General features: G+C 43.7%; 1 protein-coding gene across 12 annotated transcripts in view; it reads left to right on the forward strand.

Moving 5' to 3' along the window:
- Fam168b (family with sequence similarity 168 member B) overlaps window positions 1–15,462 on the forward strand; it is a 29,536-nt gene that overhangs the window by 3,448 nt on the left and 10,626 nt on the right. For 2 of the 12 annotated variants that reach the window (XM_076915089.1, XM_076915091.1), the window contains exons 2-6: window positions 1,262–1,364; window positions 2,516–2,596; window positions 9,570–9,650; window positions 11,419–11,517; window positions 15,398–15,433. In XM_076915089.1, the coding sequence (XP_076771204.1) occupies window positions 2,527–2,596; window positions 9,570–9,650; window positions 11,419–11,517; window positions 15,398–15,433 (286 nt within the window). In that variant the 5' untranslated portion in view covers window positions 1,262–1,364; window positions 2,516–2,526. The remainder of the gene's footprint in view (window positions 1–1,261; window positions 1,365–2,515; window positions 2,597–9,569; window positions 9,651–11,418; window positions 11,518–15,397; window positions 15,434–15,462) is intronic. The other 10 variants (XM_076915093.1, XM_076915092.1, XM_076915095.1 and 7 more) reach the window with 6 other exon arrangements.

Consider the following 15,462-nt stretch of genomic DNA (forward strand, 5'->3'; position numbering starts at 1 on the left):
TTCAAGGAGGGCTTTTGTATTTGAGCACAGAACCGATGGTGTCACGGGTTTCCTTTCAGCACACTAAGATGGTTTGCCAGATTGAAAGGGGAACTGTACTGTTTTGTTTTATCAGTCTTACACTGTTTTTACCTGTCTCTTCTGACACTGAGGTGGAACCTAGAGCTTCAAACATGCTAGACAGGTAGTTGTGTTGCTTCTTAGTTGTATAGTCCCAGCTTGCACTTCTTAATTCCTTAAGACTTGTTAATCACATTAGGGAACGTGCATCATTAGTCTCTGGAGTAGTCTGATTTCCCTAAAGGCTGCTTGTCCTTTCTTGGCTCTGGCAGTGCTAGCACGGTTCTCTTTACTGCTGTTCCTCTCTTTGGAGGAGCTCCACCAAAGCTCGCTCTCTGATCTCAAAGCACCCATTTCTCTTTTGGCCCTTACCACGCTTTGTCTCAAACCAGCATTAATCATGATTTTTCTTACTCCTTACAGTAGCTATAATCTACATGTTAAGTGAAACAAAAAACTCATTGTCTTAGTTAGGTTTCCATTGCTATGAAGAGACGCCATGGCCAAGGCAACTCTTCTTATGAAGGACAACATTTAATTGGGGTTGGCTTACAGGTTCAGAGGTTCAGTCCATTATCATCGTGATGGGAGCATGGCAGTGTGCAGACAGACAACGGTGCTGGAGAAGAAGCTGAGAGTTCCACATCTTGATCCACAGGCAGCAGAAGGGACTGTGTCACACTGGCAGACCTTGAACATATATGACCACAAAACGGGCCTCCATAGTGGCATACTTCCTCTAACAAGGCTATACCACTTACTAGTGCCACTCCCTATGCCAAGCATTCAAACACATAAATCAGTGGAAGCCGTTCCTATCCAAACTACAGCACTCATCTACCATATTTGGATAGCGAAGGTCTGTGGTTTTACTTTTGCAAAAAGTATTGGATTGAACTTTTTCTAGTCTGTAAACTTAGAAGGGAACCTTGACTTGCTCTTGTTTTCTCTGTGGCCTTTACATGGCAGGCACTGTGCTCGTCTTAAGCTTAATTCACAAAGGAAATCCACTGGTTGCTCAGAGTAGAGAAATATGTTGGAAAGAATTTACTTCTTAGGAGATGACAGTTGAAACAGAGTCACCTTGTACTTCAGAGGAATAGGGATTGGCAGTTGACAGTTCCTGTGTTCTTGAGGTGTGACAAAGCGTAGGTGCCTTTGCTTCTGGTGTGCCTTTGACCCTTGTTTTCTCCATCCACAGCCCTGTACTGTTCAGTACCTGTGAACTGATGGTGGTTGTGAAATTGTGATCCTCTTGTCTCTACCTCCCAAATACAGGCGTAGGCCACTGGACCCAGATAGAGGTACACACACACATTTATATATAAAATATATATCATATACTATATTATATAGTAATGTGTATATGTAATATATTTTATAAAGATAATATATATTTATATAAAATATATTGTATATTTTGTTTATATATTATATATATTTGTGTATATATAAAGTGTGTAATACATATGTATATGCATGTGTATATATATACATGTATTTGTGTGTGTGTCTGTCTGTCTGTCTATATAATTTTTTTGAGACAGTTTCTCTGTAGCCCTGACTGTCCTGGAACTGGTTACTCTATAGCCCAGACTGGCCTTGAACTTGGAGATCTACCTTCTCTGCTTCCTGTGTGCTGAGATTAAGGACATGCATGCATCACCACTGCCCAGCTTTTATTTTAAAAGAGCAATTTTGAGAGCTGGAGAGACGTCGCAGTGATTACTAGCATTTCTTGCTCTTGAAGAGGACCCAAGTTTGGGTTCCAGCATCTACAGCAAGTTCCTTACCACCCCTGTAACTCCAATTTCAGGGGATCCAACACCTTCTCTGGCCTTCATGCTGCAGTATTGTGCGCTACTTTTCACATTATTATGAATTTTGTGTGTTTATTGAGACAGGCTCTTACACAATCCTAGACTAGTGTTAAGCTCGTGGCAGTCCTCCTGCCTCAGACTCATGAAGGCTGGGATTACAGATATGAGCTATTATGCTAGTCCCCCCCCCCCCCCCGTGGGCTATTGAATCCAGTGCCTTGCACATTTCTAGATTTTCACTAAAAAAGACACAGACTCTTTAAATACTTTTAAAACAATTGCATGAAAATTCATATTCTGGATATGTTTTCATTTAGTTCTCTGTTACAAGGGCATTGAGATTAATTGTAGAATTTTTGACATTTTAAGTAGGGGTGTGATAGATACTGTTTGCCTTAGTCCTGATGGATAGAAATGAGTTATGAAGGAAAGACTGCTGGGTCCTGATTTGGCTTCATACTGTGGTTATTGGGACATTTGTGTTTATTTTCTGTTCTCTGTTGGTTGGGAGCAGCAGAAAATACATTGTTTTATAGTAGACTAGAATAACATCTGCTGCCTGCTCTTTTGAGACTAATGGAGAAAATTCTGGAAGCAAAAACTTGGCTAACTCATCTTTTTCCCCCCCCTTTTAGTTCTTGAAATCATGAATCCTGTTTATAGCCCTGGGTCTTCTGGGGTTCCCTATGCAAATGCCAAAGGAATTGGATATCCAGGTAAGCAAGTTGAATTTTGTTTTCATTATTGAATGTTGAGTACTTTTTATATCCATGTAGCATAAATAGTTACAGTAGACATGCTGGCTAGTTTTATGTAAGTCAGATGCAAGCTAGAGTCATTTGTGAGGTGGGACCCTCAGTTGCAAAAATGCTCACACCAGAGTACCTCTGGGGCATTTTCTTGATTAATGGTTATTGTGGGTAGTGTCACTCCTGGTCCTGGACTGTATAAGCAAGCAAGGTGAGCAAGCCCTGGGAAAGAAGCAGAGCAGGAAACAGTGTTCTACCATGGCTTTTGCACTGGTTCCTGCCTCTCAGTTCCTACTCTGACCCTTCAAGCTAGACTGTGAGCGATAAGATGAAAGCCTTTCCTCCTCTCAGTTGCAGATGAAAGCTGCTGTAGTGATAAGAGCTCCTGTTCTTGAAGTATTAACACTAGTTAACACTAGTTAATGGAGCAGCTGAATGCCTCTGGAGCCAGGGCAATAGCCAAAGCCCTGTGATAGTAGTTTACCTATCAGTCTTGATTAAGATTTGGATTCTCTGACAGATCCTTGGTATGTCTAGTCTCATCCTTTGCTTCTCATGTACTGACCAGTCCTTGCTCAAAAGAACTTTAGTATAAACCATTATTTTAGTTAGGTGGGTGTGTGTGTGTGTGTGTGTGTGTGTGTGTGAGAGAGAGAGAGAGAGAGAGAGAGAGAGAGAGAGAGAGAGAGAGAGAGAGAGAGATCACTTAAGAGAAAGCTTCTGTTTCTGTAACTCAAGCAGCTTTGAGTGTCACCTCACAGTGTTTGTGCTTTTACTCATCTTGTATGATTAGCAGGGCGGGTATTTACAGGCTCTCTGATGGATAAAACAGTTGGGGAAGTCCTAGGAGCTAGGTAGTCGGATAGATGCATTGTGTGCCTATGGAATCTTGGGCTAGCTTGACTTTAGCTCAGAGGCTCATGGGACATGGAGGGAATTCTTCCCCCAAATGCTGTCTTGTGTAATAATCATTGTTCTTACTGTTTGTTATTGTTTCCTGTTTTCTCATGTATTTATTTTTTAACTATTTTATGTGTTAGAGTTTTGCCTGCATCTGTGTGCACCATGTGCATGCCTGGTGCCGATAGAAGTCAGAAATGGAAGGTGATGCCAGGTTCCCTGGAACGAAGATTAGGGGCAGCTATAGGACACCATGTGGGTGCGAGGAATTGAGCCTGGGTCGTCTGCAAGAGTACTCTTAACCACCAAGCCAGATCTTCAGCTCGTGTCCTTATTTATAACACCTGGTGTCGCTCACATCCATTTATTTCTTGTCTATCGTCTTTTTAAATGAGTTATTGTGCTTACTGTGTGTGTTACTGTGTGTGCTGTGGTGTACATGGGTGCTATTTGGTGGACTCTCAGACTTTAAAGATAAACCTGTATTCCTGGTTTCTATCTGGGTAGTTTTGCTGTGACTGTGCCTCTATAGCTGTTCTTCTTCCCCTCTGTCCTCTGTTGTCTTTAAAATAAATGTCTTTATTTGTTTGTTTGTTTTGCCATGCTGTGACTCGATATAGTGTTTTTATTTTGCTCATCATTTAGAGGGCTTTGTGGATTTAGATTCCCCCCAATAGTAGCAGTAGCTTTATAGATAGTACACTACTTAGGGTGGCCATGTCCTTGGAAAGTCAGGGTTTGAGAGAACAGCCAGATAGAGAGCGCCTCAGACTGGGTTGCTCAGTAATGGAAGTCTCAGCCAGCATCAGGTACCAGGAGCAAAATTGCTGGTTGGAGGACGCCTTCTTCCTCTACTCAATTTCAGAGAGGAGATGCTAGTGCAGTTGCCAAATAATGTATCTAGCAATTGCTCCCATACCAGTTTACGGGGCTTGCCTGTTCTTTCCATTGCTTTTGTATAAATACAATAACCTGTCTTGTGGAATTTTCTTATTCAGCCCAATTCCTTTTCTGTGTTGGGGTTACTTGAAGGGTTTGCTATTTCCCAAATATTGAAGGCAAATTAGCCTGATGCTTTTAATAATTGTGTTGGTGGCAGTGACCAGCAAGGTAGAGTCCAAGAAAGTAAACACACAGCTTTTAGGGCACTGTCCAGCTGACTTGGGTAGAGATTCTCACTGGAATCCCGTGGAAGGAGGGGTTTCCTCTCACATCCTCCCTAACAGCACCATGAGTTTTAAGAACTGCCATCAGTAGAGTTGGGGTTCATGTCAGTTTGTTTTTCTTTATTGGAGTTTTGCTTTTCTATATTCATCTGTGCAGGGCCCTGTGGATTTGACTGCCAGCACTGAAAGCAGGGTCACACACACACACACACCCCTTGCCTTGTATATCCATGGTCTTCTTCGAAGTCATTATCATAAAATGATTAGTATCATAAAAATAATTAGTGCTTAGGATCACTTCCTCCCTGTCTGTCCTCTCTCTGCTAAGGAGGTGGAGGTGATGTTGAAGGACACAGGCATGGTAACCACTGGAAGTCGTTTCAGGGCAGGAATTAGTACCAGGAAGCAGGACCGCTGAGCCTTGCTGCATGGAAGCCTGCAGACTGGATGGTGGAGAGAGTAAGCTTCTGCTGTGATTTCACAGTCAGCTGAGGAAGTGTGCAGTGACCTTCAGCTCTTTCAGAGCTGCAGCCCGGGGGTTTGTGTTGCCTGGGAGATGGCCTGTGGTCAGTTTAGGTCATGGTGATGGGTAGCATGAGTTCCATATGCTGAAGGGATGGAGCACAACAGGTATAGAAAGAGCAAGGCTCCTTGGGAGATGGGGAGATGGGGGGGGTGTTGATGCCCACACAAGTGTGTCATGATCCTCTCCATTAGACTCAATGCCTGCTAGCTCATTGTTGGAGGGCTGGGCTAGACTGTGGTACAAGCACTGGCGCACATGGCTTCCTGAAGATTATGAGGGAGACATGAGGACATTTTCTTTTTCTGTGTGGGCTGTGTGTTTGTGTGTGTGTACGTGTGTGTTAGTGTTATGGCCTGTGGATTATGATCTAGTTAGTGGCATTTCTGGTTTTTATAAAAATACATCATAAAAAGTTTTTGCTCCTAACTGATTCTCTGGTACCTAAGCAATATCCTGCTTAGGGTGAATTGATCCTGCTTGACCTGGCTTGCTTTGTGCCTCTGGATTGGTCCATAGGACATTGGTGAAAACCACTGCCTTTGCTGGTCACATGAGTGTGACGTTGATAAAACATTTCGGTAGGGCCTACTCACTTTCTGACTGACTGAAGAAGGCAAGTGGGAAAGAAAGATTTCAGAAGAGAACCTGACCAGTTGTACCGAGGTAGAGGAGGATTCAGTTGAATACCATGGGAAGGTGTGTGGAGGCTCTGGATTTTTGCAGAAGAGAACTAAGCCCTTGCAGGGGTTTCTATGCACTGTTGGAGGGGTGACTTCATTGCAGCACAAACCTCAGGCTTGTTTAGGAAGGCTTTGGGGAGGTCATCAAGAATCTGGTCTTTAACAGCTTGTCAACACCCTGTGGATTACTGGTGCTGGTTTAGATGATCGGACTGGCTAAGCAGGTGCCCCCTCCTCCCTTACCACTCCTGTGTGCTCCTCCCCAAGCTATGTACTCAGGTGACTTTGCCTGACAGAGGAACTGTTTTCAGCTAAGAGAGTGGTTCTCAACTTGTGGGTCTTGAAACCTTCGGGGTTCATGTAAGTTGATTTCTTTTTCCCCTTATTGGGGGTTTTCCTTTTCTATATACATCTATGTGGGACCCTGTGTCTGAACGACCCTTTCACAGGGTTTGCTTAAGACCATCAGAAAACAGATAATTTATATTACATTCATGACAGTAGCAAAATTACAGTTATAAAGTAGCAATGAAAATAATTTTATGGTTGGGGGGTCACCACAGCATGAGGAACTAACTGTACAAAAGGGTCTTACCGTAAGGAAGGTTGAGAACCACTGCTCTAAGGCTTTATGAATGGCTGCTTTGCTCTGCTAGATCTGCCATGTGAGGGGCCACAGCCCCAGGATGAAGGTGCCTGCCCCTCAGCACAACAACTTGATTTCAATCCCCAGGACCCACATCAGGAAAGGAGAGAACCGATTTCTGTATGTTCACAGCCCATTGGAGTACACACACACACACACACACACACACACAAATACACACACACACAAATGGTAAAATGTAATGAAAACAACAGCAGCAACATTGAAAATCTCTCTAAAAGTCACTTCCAAAATAAATCTCAAAGATTTATAGAAAGATCTTATAGAGCTTAGTAAATAATAGCTCGGGATATCGGAGTAGGGAAGGTTAGACAGTATCCCAACTGTTGAACTGTTTAAGGCATATAAAAATATAAAGGCTGTGTGTAGGCATTTTCATTCGGGAGCCCAGACCATTGCAGCAGGTAGCAAGGAGCGCCACCACCGCTGGGGTCGTTTGAGTAGATTAATTGGGTACTGCTACACCCTCCCTTCTCTTCCACAGTTTTGACTCAGAGTGTGGGTCAAGTGGACTGTGCCACTAGACAGAAGAACTGGTAAAGTCAAGCAGGCTCAGACTCTGGGGAGTCTCAGAATTGAATGAGAAGAGTAGAGCCAGCCCCCCACCCCCAACCCTATCAATCAAGCAAGCTCTAACTGGTCTGGAACATGTAACCATGATACCCCACTGAGAGGACCACGACAGCTAGTCACATCCATAAAAACTTGGGACTCTCCATGCTAACGAGGTATTTAGATAGGCCTCAAGTATTCAGACAGTTAGCTTCCTTTCTTGGGCATTCCTTCCTTCCCACAGAAGGTTCACTCGGAACCAAACCTGGTTCTGCCCTTGTCCAGGGCTCAGCCTTCCCCTTCCTGCCTGGCAGTAGATGTCCTGGGGGAAAGTACAGACCAACGACCCCCTCCTCCCCCAACTCTCAGCTGTGTCTGGGTACACAGGAGACTGGGAACCACAGCAATCCTCCCAGATCTGCTGTTTCCCACCCTAGAAAGCATGGACTGAGGAATCCCTTTTCCGACTGTGTTTTTTCTCTCATGAGCCGCATGCTGATGCCCCATTGGCAAGGTAGACACACAGCCTGACAGTAGAGTGCTTGCCAAACAAGTGAGACCTTGAGTTGTGGTCCATCATGCACACACACACACTGGACTCGAAAGGACTGCCTTTGGACATTAGCCCTGGTCTGTCTGTGCTCTCCACCCCAGCATGGCCATTCTGGGAGATTCCCGAGTGGGTTATGATAGATACCACTGGCCTTTAGTCCTAGCACTTGGAGGTCAGGCAAGGATCACAGCTTCAAAGTCGTTCTCAGTTACATGATGAGACTGAGGACAGCCTGGACTATATGAGCTCTTGTCTCACAAACAAAACAAAAACCACTTGAGTACCCTTGAGTTCCCTTTGGGTACCACCTTCGACTACCTCGGCGTAGTCTTGGTAGGAAAGAGAAGCTCAGTTCCTGATAAGCAACAGTGGCAGTGGCCAGGGATTTGGCTTGCTTGGTTCTGTGCCCTGAGGGTGTGGGAGCCTCCTGCTGACCTGCTGTTAGGTTGAGCAGAAGGGGGCACAAGGAATCTTGGACTCTGAGGATTGCTGGGTGGGTACCCAAGGGTCTCTTTCCTGGTGGACACCACAAGGGCTAGAATTCTGTTAAATATCTTACTGATACCTGTATGTTTGTGGCTGTGGGTTAGTCTGACTAAAGACTTACTATTGTTAAAAGTAATCATGGGTGCTGGAGACATGGCTCGAAGGTTAAGAGCACTTGCTGCCCTTGCACGGGACCTGGCTTCTGTTTTTAGTACTCACGTAGTAGTTTATAACTGTCTGTAATGTCTGCTACACAGGAGTTCTGGCACCATCTTCTCGACTCCAAGGGCCCTATTCTCACTCACGTGCTACACATACAGATAAGCATACATGCCTGTAACTGCCAGCATTCCGTAGGCAGTGGCAGGAAGATCCTGCCACCCTTTCAAAGAAAGAAAATAATGATCTTACTTGGATATGGATTCTGATGGTATTTTCTCATTTTGGGCTTCTTTGAGGTTAATTATAGCCTTTTTAGTAAGATTTGAGTTTAATGATCCTGACAACCTGGGCTCCTAACTGGCCAACTTGAACTGAGGAAGCTGGGAATTAAAATTCAGAATGTGAAGATGCCTGAAATGAACTTAGAAGTTTGAAACAGTCTAAGAACAAGAACAAAAATTACTAGCTTTTAAATAAAACAATCTGGTTCTTTCTTTGTAACTACCTCTCATCTACCATCAGCAAAAAGTAAGACAGGAAGGATCCAAGTTCACTTTGAATTCTGGTTCTTTACAGCTTTGTGTAGTGGACCTTGTGAGGATAATGACCTAGAATACAAAGCTGAACACTCTTGTTGACTCACAGATGGTATGATTCTGGGGCAGAACTGCCAGGGGGGTTAGGCTTCGAGATTCCGTCTTGTATTCCTTTCCCTTTCTCCCCTCTTCCCTTTTTCCCTCTCTCTTCTTTTCCTTTTGCTTAAAATTATGACTTAGCTATTCTTTTTTACCAGACAGGGTCTTGCTATATAGCCCTCACTGGCCTGGAACTCAGCTATCTACCTGCCTTTGCCTCTTACATGCTAGAATTAAAGATGTATCACTATAGCCAGCGGTACTTGTTGGTTCTTAGAGTTATTTTGGCCCTGGAATTACCTTAGGACCTCACACATGATAAAGTGCTCTGTGCCCTGACTTGCACTCAATGCAACTGTTCTGGACAGTGGACTCCTGATTTAGTTTCTGTGTGATTTCCACCCCCAAGCCCCAAGTTGTGAAGTGTGAGCATTTATTTATAGATCTAATAGTCTAGGTTATGTTTGTGACTCGTCAAAATTCTAAGAAAAGAAGATGACTAGAAATGATTTTGTTTTGAACAGGGTGTGTGGAATTCAGAAACAGTGAAGAGGCATGGTGGTCAGGTGGCTGCATTGTCATTGCTAATGCTGTTCTGTGTGTTTCCCTGCAGCTGGTTTTCCTGTGGGCTATGCAGCAGCGCCTGCCTATTCTCCTAACATGTACCCTGGAGCGAATCCTACCTTCCAAACAGGTATGCACTCCATGACAGATGTCTGAATCTGGGGAAGAGGTATGGAACTGGGGTTTGTGGTTGGGTGTCTTTCTACATTCATAAGTGAACTTGTTGATGAGTGTGACCAAACTTGAGGTCTCAGTGCATATAAGCTTTGCTTCATTGAGTTTCTCAGATCCGCCCACCAGCTTCTGAGCTGTACAGGTAATTCTTTGTGTCCAATACCTCTCTTATGATAGGATGTCCTACTAGGGACTGAAGACCATTTTGTCACTGAGTTCTGCCTAGGGTGCTCTGGTTATATTTTTTAAAAGCAAACTTGGCTTTACATGCACAGTACATGCAAACGTTTTCAGATTTGAGAACTTGCTGGTTAAAATTGAAAATGAGTTTGTTTGGTTCTGAATTATATAAAGATTATTTAGTGAGCTTTCCTCCTGCACCCTCTGGTGTGAGCTGTCAGCTTCTCTTGGGATTTACTTACTCAGACAAGACATTGTGATTCCTTTGAGTGTGCCAGCTCATGCTTTGATGTAAGAGCTGAGTTTGTCCCATGGGACATGGCTGTTGTGGCTGCTGGGCCAGTGTTTCCCCACGCTTGCAGTTGCTTTGGTTAGAAGAGGAAGCAGTAATTCCCCTGCGGTGAATTCCTTCTTTGTGACTCATAAGTCTGCCCTCTCACCCATCTCTCTGCACCCAGCTTAGACCCAGAGGAAAACTTGGGCTTGAGCTTTCTGCTTCAGAGTTGTCTGTCTTTAGGTTTGTGTTCCTGTTCACTACAGTCATGAGTGTACACAGCGGTGTGTACAGAAGGTTAATAGTTTCTCATTTCTGGGTGACAAGAGTCTCTCCTTCCATCTCCTACTAGCTTTTTCCCAGAGTAGGCTCTTAGAAAACTCCTCCCTCTTGTGATTTGTGTCTCCTTGCTCTCCTGCACCTGCCACTGAGACTGTGTAACGCATCTTCAGCAGTTTCCCACAGTGCTACTCAGTAGGGCACCAACAGTTCTGCCACCCTGTTCCTGTTTTAAGGCACATTACATTCTGTAGCTTCTTTTTCAGCAGTGCTTTTGTATATGTTACTAACGCACAGCACATATCTGTAATGTGCATTTGATCATTTCTGCTGTGAAGTGTACCTCTATCACAGTTGGCAGTGAACTTAACTGTTTGGGCAAATTTGGTTCTGTCCATTCCAACTTTACTGGGCTCCAAAGAATCATAGATGTGTTTTCTCTTGCTATAGCTGAGTTGTAGTTTCTAATTTTTTATATAAATGAATCACACACTGGGTCATTTTTGGATGTCTTTTACTTGGACTCTCCTGTTGTACCTGTTCTCCTTCCTCCCTTTCATTGCTGGCCTGTGCCTGTTTGTATGGGAAACATCGCTTGCTTATGTATTGCTCAGCTACTAGCATTTGTACTGCTTGAGTTTAAGAGTTTATATTTAAAATTCATTTAGCAAGTGAAGTGTTCTGGGTGTTAACATAAGTCTATGCTTTCATTTTGTTGAGTAAATATAAAGGGGTGAAGAAGCTGATTTTAGGGCAGGTAAGAGTCTGCCACAAACACTATTCCAGAGTGACTGCTATCTCCATTCCCCTGGGTGTGTATTAGTCCCAGTCCTCTATGTCCTTGGCAACACTGGTATGAGTAGTTTTTTCCATCCTAGCTGTATTAATGGGTGTCTAATGATTTTCCATTGTAGCTTTGATTTGAACTGCCTTGACAGTAACATTGATGATCTTTTCATGTGTTAATTTATCATTTGACTGTCTGGTAAAGGGTTCTGCTTCTGGGCATGGTGGCGCAGACCTGTCCTGCCAGGTACTCTGGAGGCTGATACAGGAGAATCATATGTTCAAGGTCTGCCTGAACTACAGGGTGAGTTCAAGGCTAGCCTGTACATTTTAGACTCAGTTTCATATCTTTTTATATGAATGAGGAATGGGAATGGAGAGATGGCTCAGTAGTTGAGAGCAGTTGCCACCTCTGCAAATTTTAGGCCCTAGCACCCATGTGAGGCAGCTCACAACAACCTATAACTGCAGTTCCAGGGGTTGACACCAACACACACATGGTGCAGACACGTTACAATTAAAACTAAAGTAAATAATGAATAAAAACAAAAGCATAGCAAGAGCTTTGGACAAGGTCAGTGATGGAGAAGTTGCCAGCTTGGGCAAGGCCCTGGGTTTAGTCCCCACAACACCCTCTGAAAGGAGAGAGATTACATGCATCTTTAACTCTCTGTCAGTAAGTAATTGTATTTTTACAGACTTTGCTTGAAGATCTATTTTTTATTTTCTCTGTATGAGCATTTGTCTACATATATGTATATGCACCACGTGCATGTCAAGTCCCTGCTAAGGCCAGAAGGGAGTGTTGGTTCCCCTGAAACTGGAGTTAGAGGTGGTTGTAAGGCACTTGGACATGCTGGAAACTGAGCCTGGTTCTCTACCAGAGCAACCAGGGCTTGGAACTGCTGAGGTATCTCTCCAACCCGTGTGTGTGTGTGTGTGTGTGTGTGTGTATTCGTTCATGTTCCTTGTGTTTCTATGTACCATGTACAGGTACCCCAGAAGCCAGAGAGAGCATCAGATTCCCTACAGCTGGAATTGCAGACAGTCGTGATCTACCTGATAGGGTGCTGGGAAATGAACCCAGGTCTTGCACAAGAGCAGTATGTACTTTGAATCATCGAGCCATCTTCAGTGTGTCTCTCAGGGGTTTCTTGGCCCTCAGCCTCCTGAGTAGCTGGAACTGAGATGTACTACTCTCTTGCTTAGAGCAGAGTTTTAAAAGAATTTTTTATTTATCAAGTTCATGATTACAGAGGTTTCTCTCCCCCACTTCTACCGTCACCCCACTTTTCTTTTGATACCTTCCACAGAGCATAAGTTTTCAAAATTTGATGAGGTTATCACTGTTCTTTTGTGGATTACATTTTTGGTATCTTGAAAATCTGTCTAAAATCCTCACTGTATCTTCTTTCAGTTTTAGCTTGTATAGTTGGGGCTAATTGTGTGTAGCTCATTTCTGTGGGTTGGTGCTTCCTGCTCACACCCTGTGTGCACATTGTGTGTAGCTCTGGGTTAAAGTGAAGTGCATTTCTGTGGGTTAGTGCTTCCTGCTCACACCCTGTGTGCACATTCTTTACTCACATGCTTTACTTCACCTCTTTCTTCCTAGAGTACACAGTGATATGAAAAGGACTGAAAACTTCCAACTCATTTTTGTGATTTTCCTATGAGAGCCTCGGGTTTGTTGCGGCCAGTGCAGGTGTTCTTGCCTAAAGCTGGGGTGTCTGGAACAAATGCAGCCCCCTTCTCTCAGGTCTCCTCCTGTCTTGTCCACTCTCCAAGACTGCTCTCAGCTGGATCCTTAAGTGTGAAAGCTGAGGTAAGCAGTAACAGAACAGTGGCCAAGCCATGGTGCGGCCTTGGAAGCCTCTGCCAGGCCCCTTGGCTGACAGTCTCGTGGCTTCATAGTGCCGGGTTATCTGTGTTGGTGTTGTCAACAGACCTGGAATAAAGATGTTTCTCCGAAATTGATTAAGGCAAGAGTATCTTGGAAGGCCTTGGTGTCCCACCATACTGTTGGCACCTGATCTAAATCAGAGCTATGCACTCTTCTTTTATGGGTCTTTGAAAAGTTGTCTCCCTTTCACAGGGCCCAGTAAGGAGGGACATTTCTGTTTTCTTGATATGATCTAGCATAGAGGCAGCAGGTCTGCGGGGCTTCCCAATACTGAGATCCTTTTAATTTTGTTTTAAAGATTTATTTTTATTTTGTATGTGTATGAGTGTTTGCCTGCATGTTTGCCTGTGTACCGTTGTGAATTTTGTGTTGGCAGAAGCCAAAAGAAGGCACCAGATCCTCTGGAACTGGAGTTATAGGTTGCTATGAGCTGCCATGTAGATGCTGGGACTGAACCAAGAACAGTGAGTGCTCTTAACCCCTGAGCCATTTCTCCAGCCCCTTTTTCTTAATTCAGTTGTAAATGTGTCACAGGAGTCTGAGAACCTTGGGATTTGTGGTGGCTTTGATGATATATCCTGTTCCATGATCTGGATGGAGATCCATTTATTTTGAACCAATGTGGGCTACAGACAGATAAATTTGGAGTGGGCTTGTCATGCTTGTTAACTCCTTGGAAACTGAACTAGTGAAGGCTTAACTCGGTTGGTGACTGGTGACATTCTGGGAATTGTGATCTCATCCTTGGAACTTTGTTGGTATTGTGGGAGGATTATGATCAGACATTGGGCAGGCCTGGCACTTAGTGCACTCTAATCCTCCTGGTCCTGTCCCACTGAATGTCACAGGAGCATTGATGATCTGAAAGCCTCAGGGAAAAGTAACTGATAGTGATCACTGTAGCCATGACTGGCCTGCAAACCCATAGAGATCGTCCTACTTCTGCCTCTCCAGAATTAAAGGCTCTGCTGGAATTAAAGGCTGTGCCACCATGCCCTGCCAAAGCATGTTTTTAAAAGGCAAACTTGTTGCTAAGAGATGCACTACAACAGTAATTAGGCAAACACAAATACACATGCAGCTTAGAGCAGGTAACAGTTCCATTAAGCTGCCTATCACAGTGCTTACCTGGCTTTGATACCTGTTTATGAAAGATATTTAATAATAAATGAAAATATAACATAGTCTTTCTTTTTCTTTTTAAATCCAGAATTATGTCTCTGAAATGAGGTTCCAGGTTTGCTTAAACAGAAAGCTTATTGTATGACCAACTGTTTGAAATAGCACTAGAGTGTTGATTGACAGGAGTCTTTCCCTCTTAAAGATATATATGCACAGACTCTAACAATACCTATGCTTGCAGAAAGCTTCTTATAGTTAAAGCAAAGGGCTGGGGCTCAGTTGGTACAACTGAGTGCTTACCTAGTACACAGTCCCCATGCTGCATACAGCCTGCATGGTGGCTCATTGTGGGGCTGGAGGATTGGAAATGCAGGATGAGCATGCATATATATATATATATCTCGAATTTGAGGTCTTCCTAGGCTATGAAATGCTGTCTTGGGAAGGAAGGGAATCAGTCATTTGCTACCACGTTAGAATGCCTGTGTGTCCTGACTCCATTTTGTTGTGGTGAGAGTTGTGCTGTTGTTTGTTTTTGTTGACTTGTCAAATTCAATGATGATTCTGTTGCTCATTTGACCTTTTGTCCTATCTCTCAGGAGACTCAGTAAGGACTCCTGGAATCTCTAGGTGTGTGTTTCTGGCTCAAGGGCTATTCTATCTAGTACTGTGCTTTCTTGGTGCTCGTTCAGGGAGGGGCCCTGCTTCTACCATAGCCTGGCTCCTGTACTGAAGCTCTCTTCTGCAGGCCCTGGGGCTTTTGCCTTCTGTTCAGTCCTTGCCTCCTTTCTCAGTTTCTGCTTTGCTTTTTTTCAGTATTTCCTTCAGTAGCTTTCCAGGAGATTATGAGAGAGTTCTGTTGTAGAGAATTTTCCCCTGTAAAAAAGCATTTTCTGCATCTGTATCTGACCTCCCAGTAGTTCTGTGGATGTAGACATGTGGGCTAGCAGCCATTGTCCCTAGTGAAGGCATCACACTAAGAAATGGCCAGTACTGTTGACTACTTGGAATGAGGATCTATTTAATACTACATATTGAATCTGTTTATGAAGCTGAATGTATATCTTTTGCCTTCTTTAAATCTGTAACAGCTTACCTAACCTTACAGAAAATACTTTGTTTTTTAAAAAATGATTTTTTTTTTGTTTGTTTTTGTTTGCAGTGCTGGAGATTGAACCCAGGGTCTTGCACATGTTAGGCAAGTGCTCTGTTCGAGCTGTGTTCTTG

Source organism: Arvicanthis niloticus, chromosome 17 (assembly GCF_011762505.2).
Source record: "Arvicanthis niloticus isolate mArvNil1 chromosome 17, mArvNil1.pat.X, whole genome shotgun sequence".
Taxonomy (NCBI): domain Eukaryota; kingdom Metazoa; phylum Chordata; class Mammalia; order Rodentia; family Muridae; genus Arvicanthis; species Arvicanthis niloticus.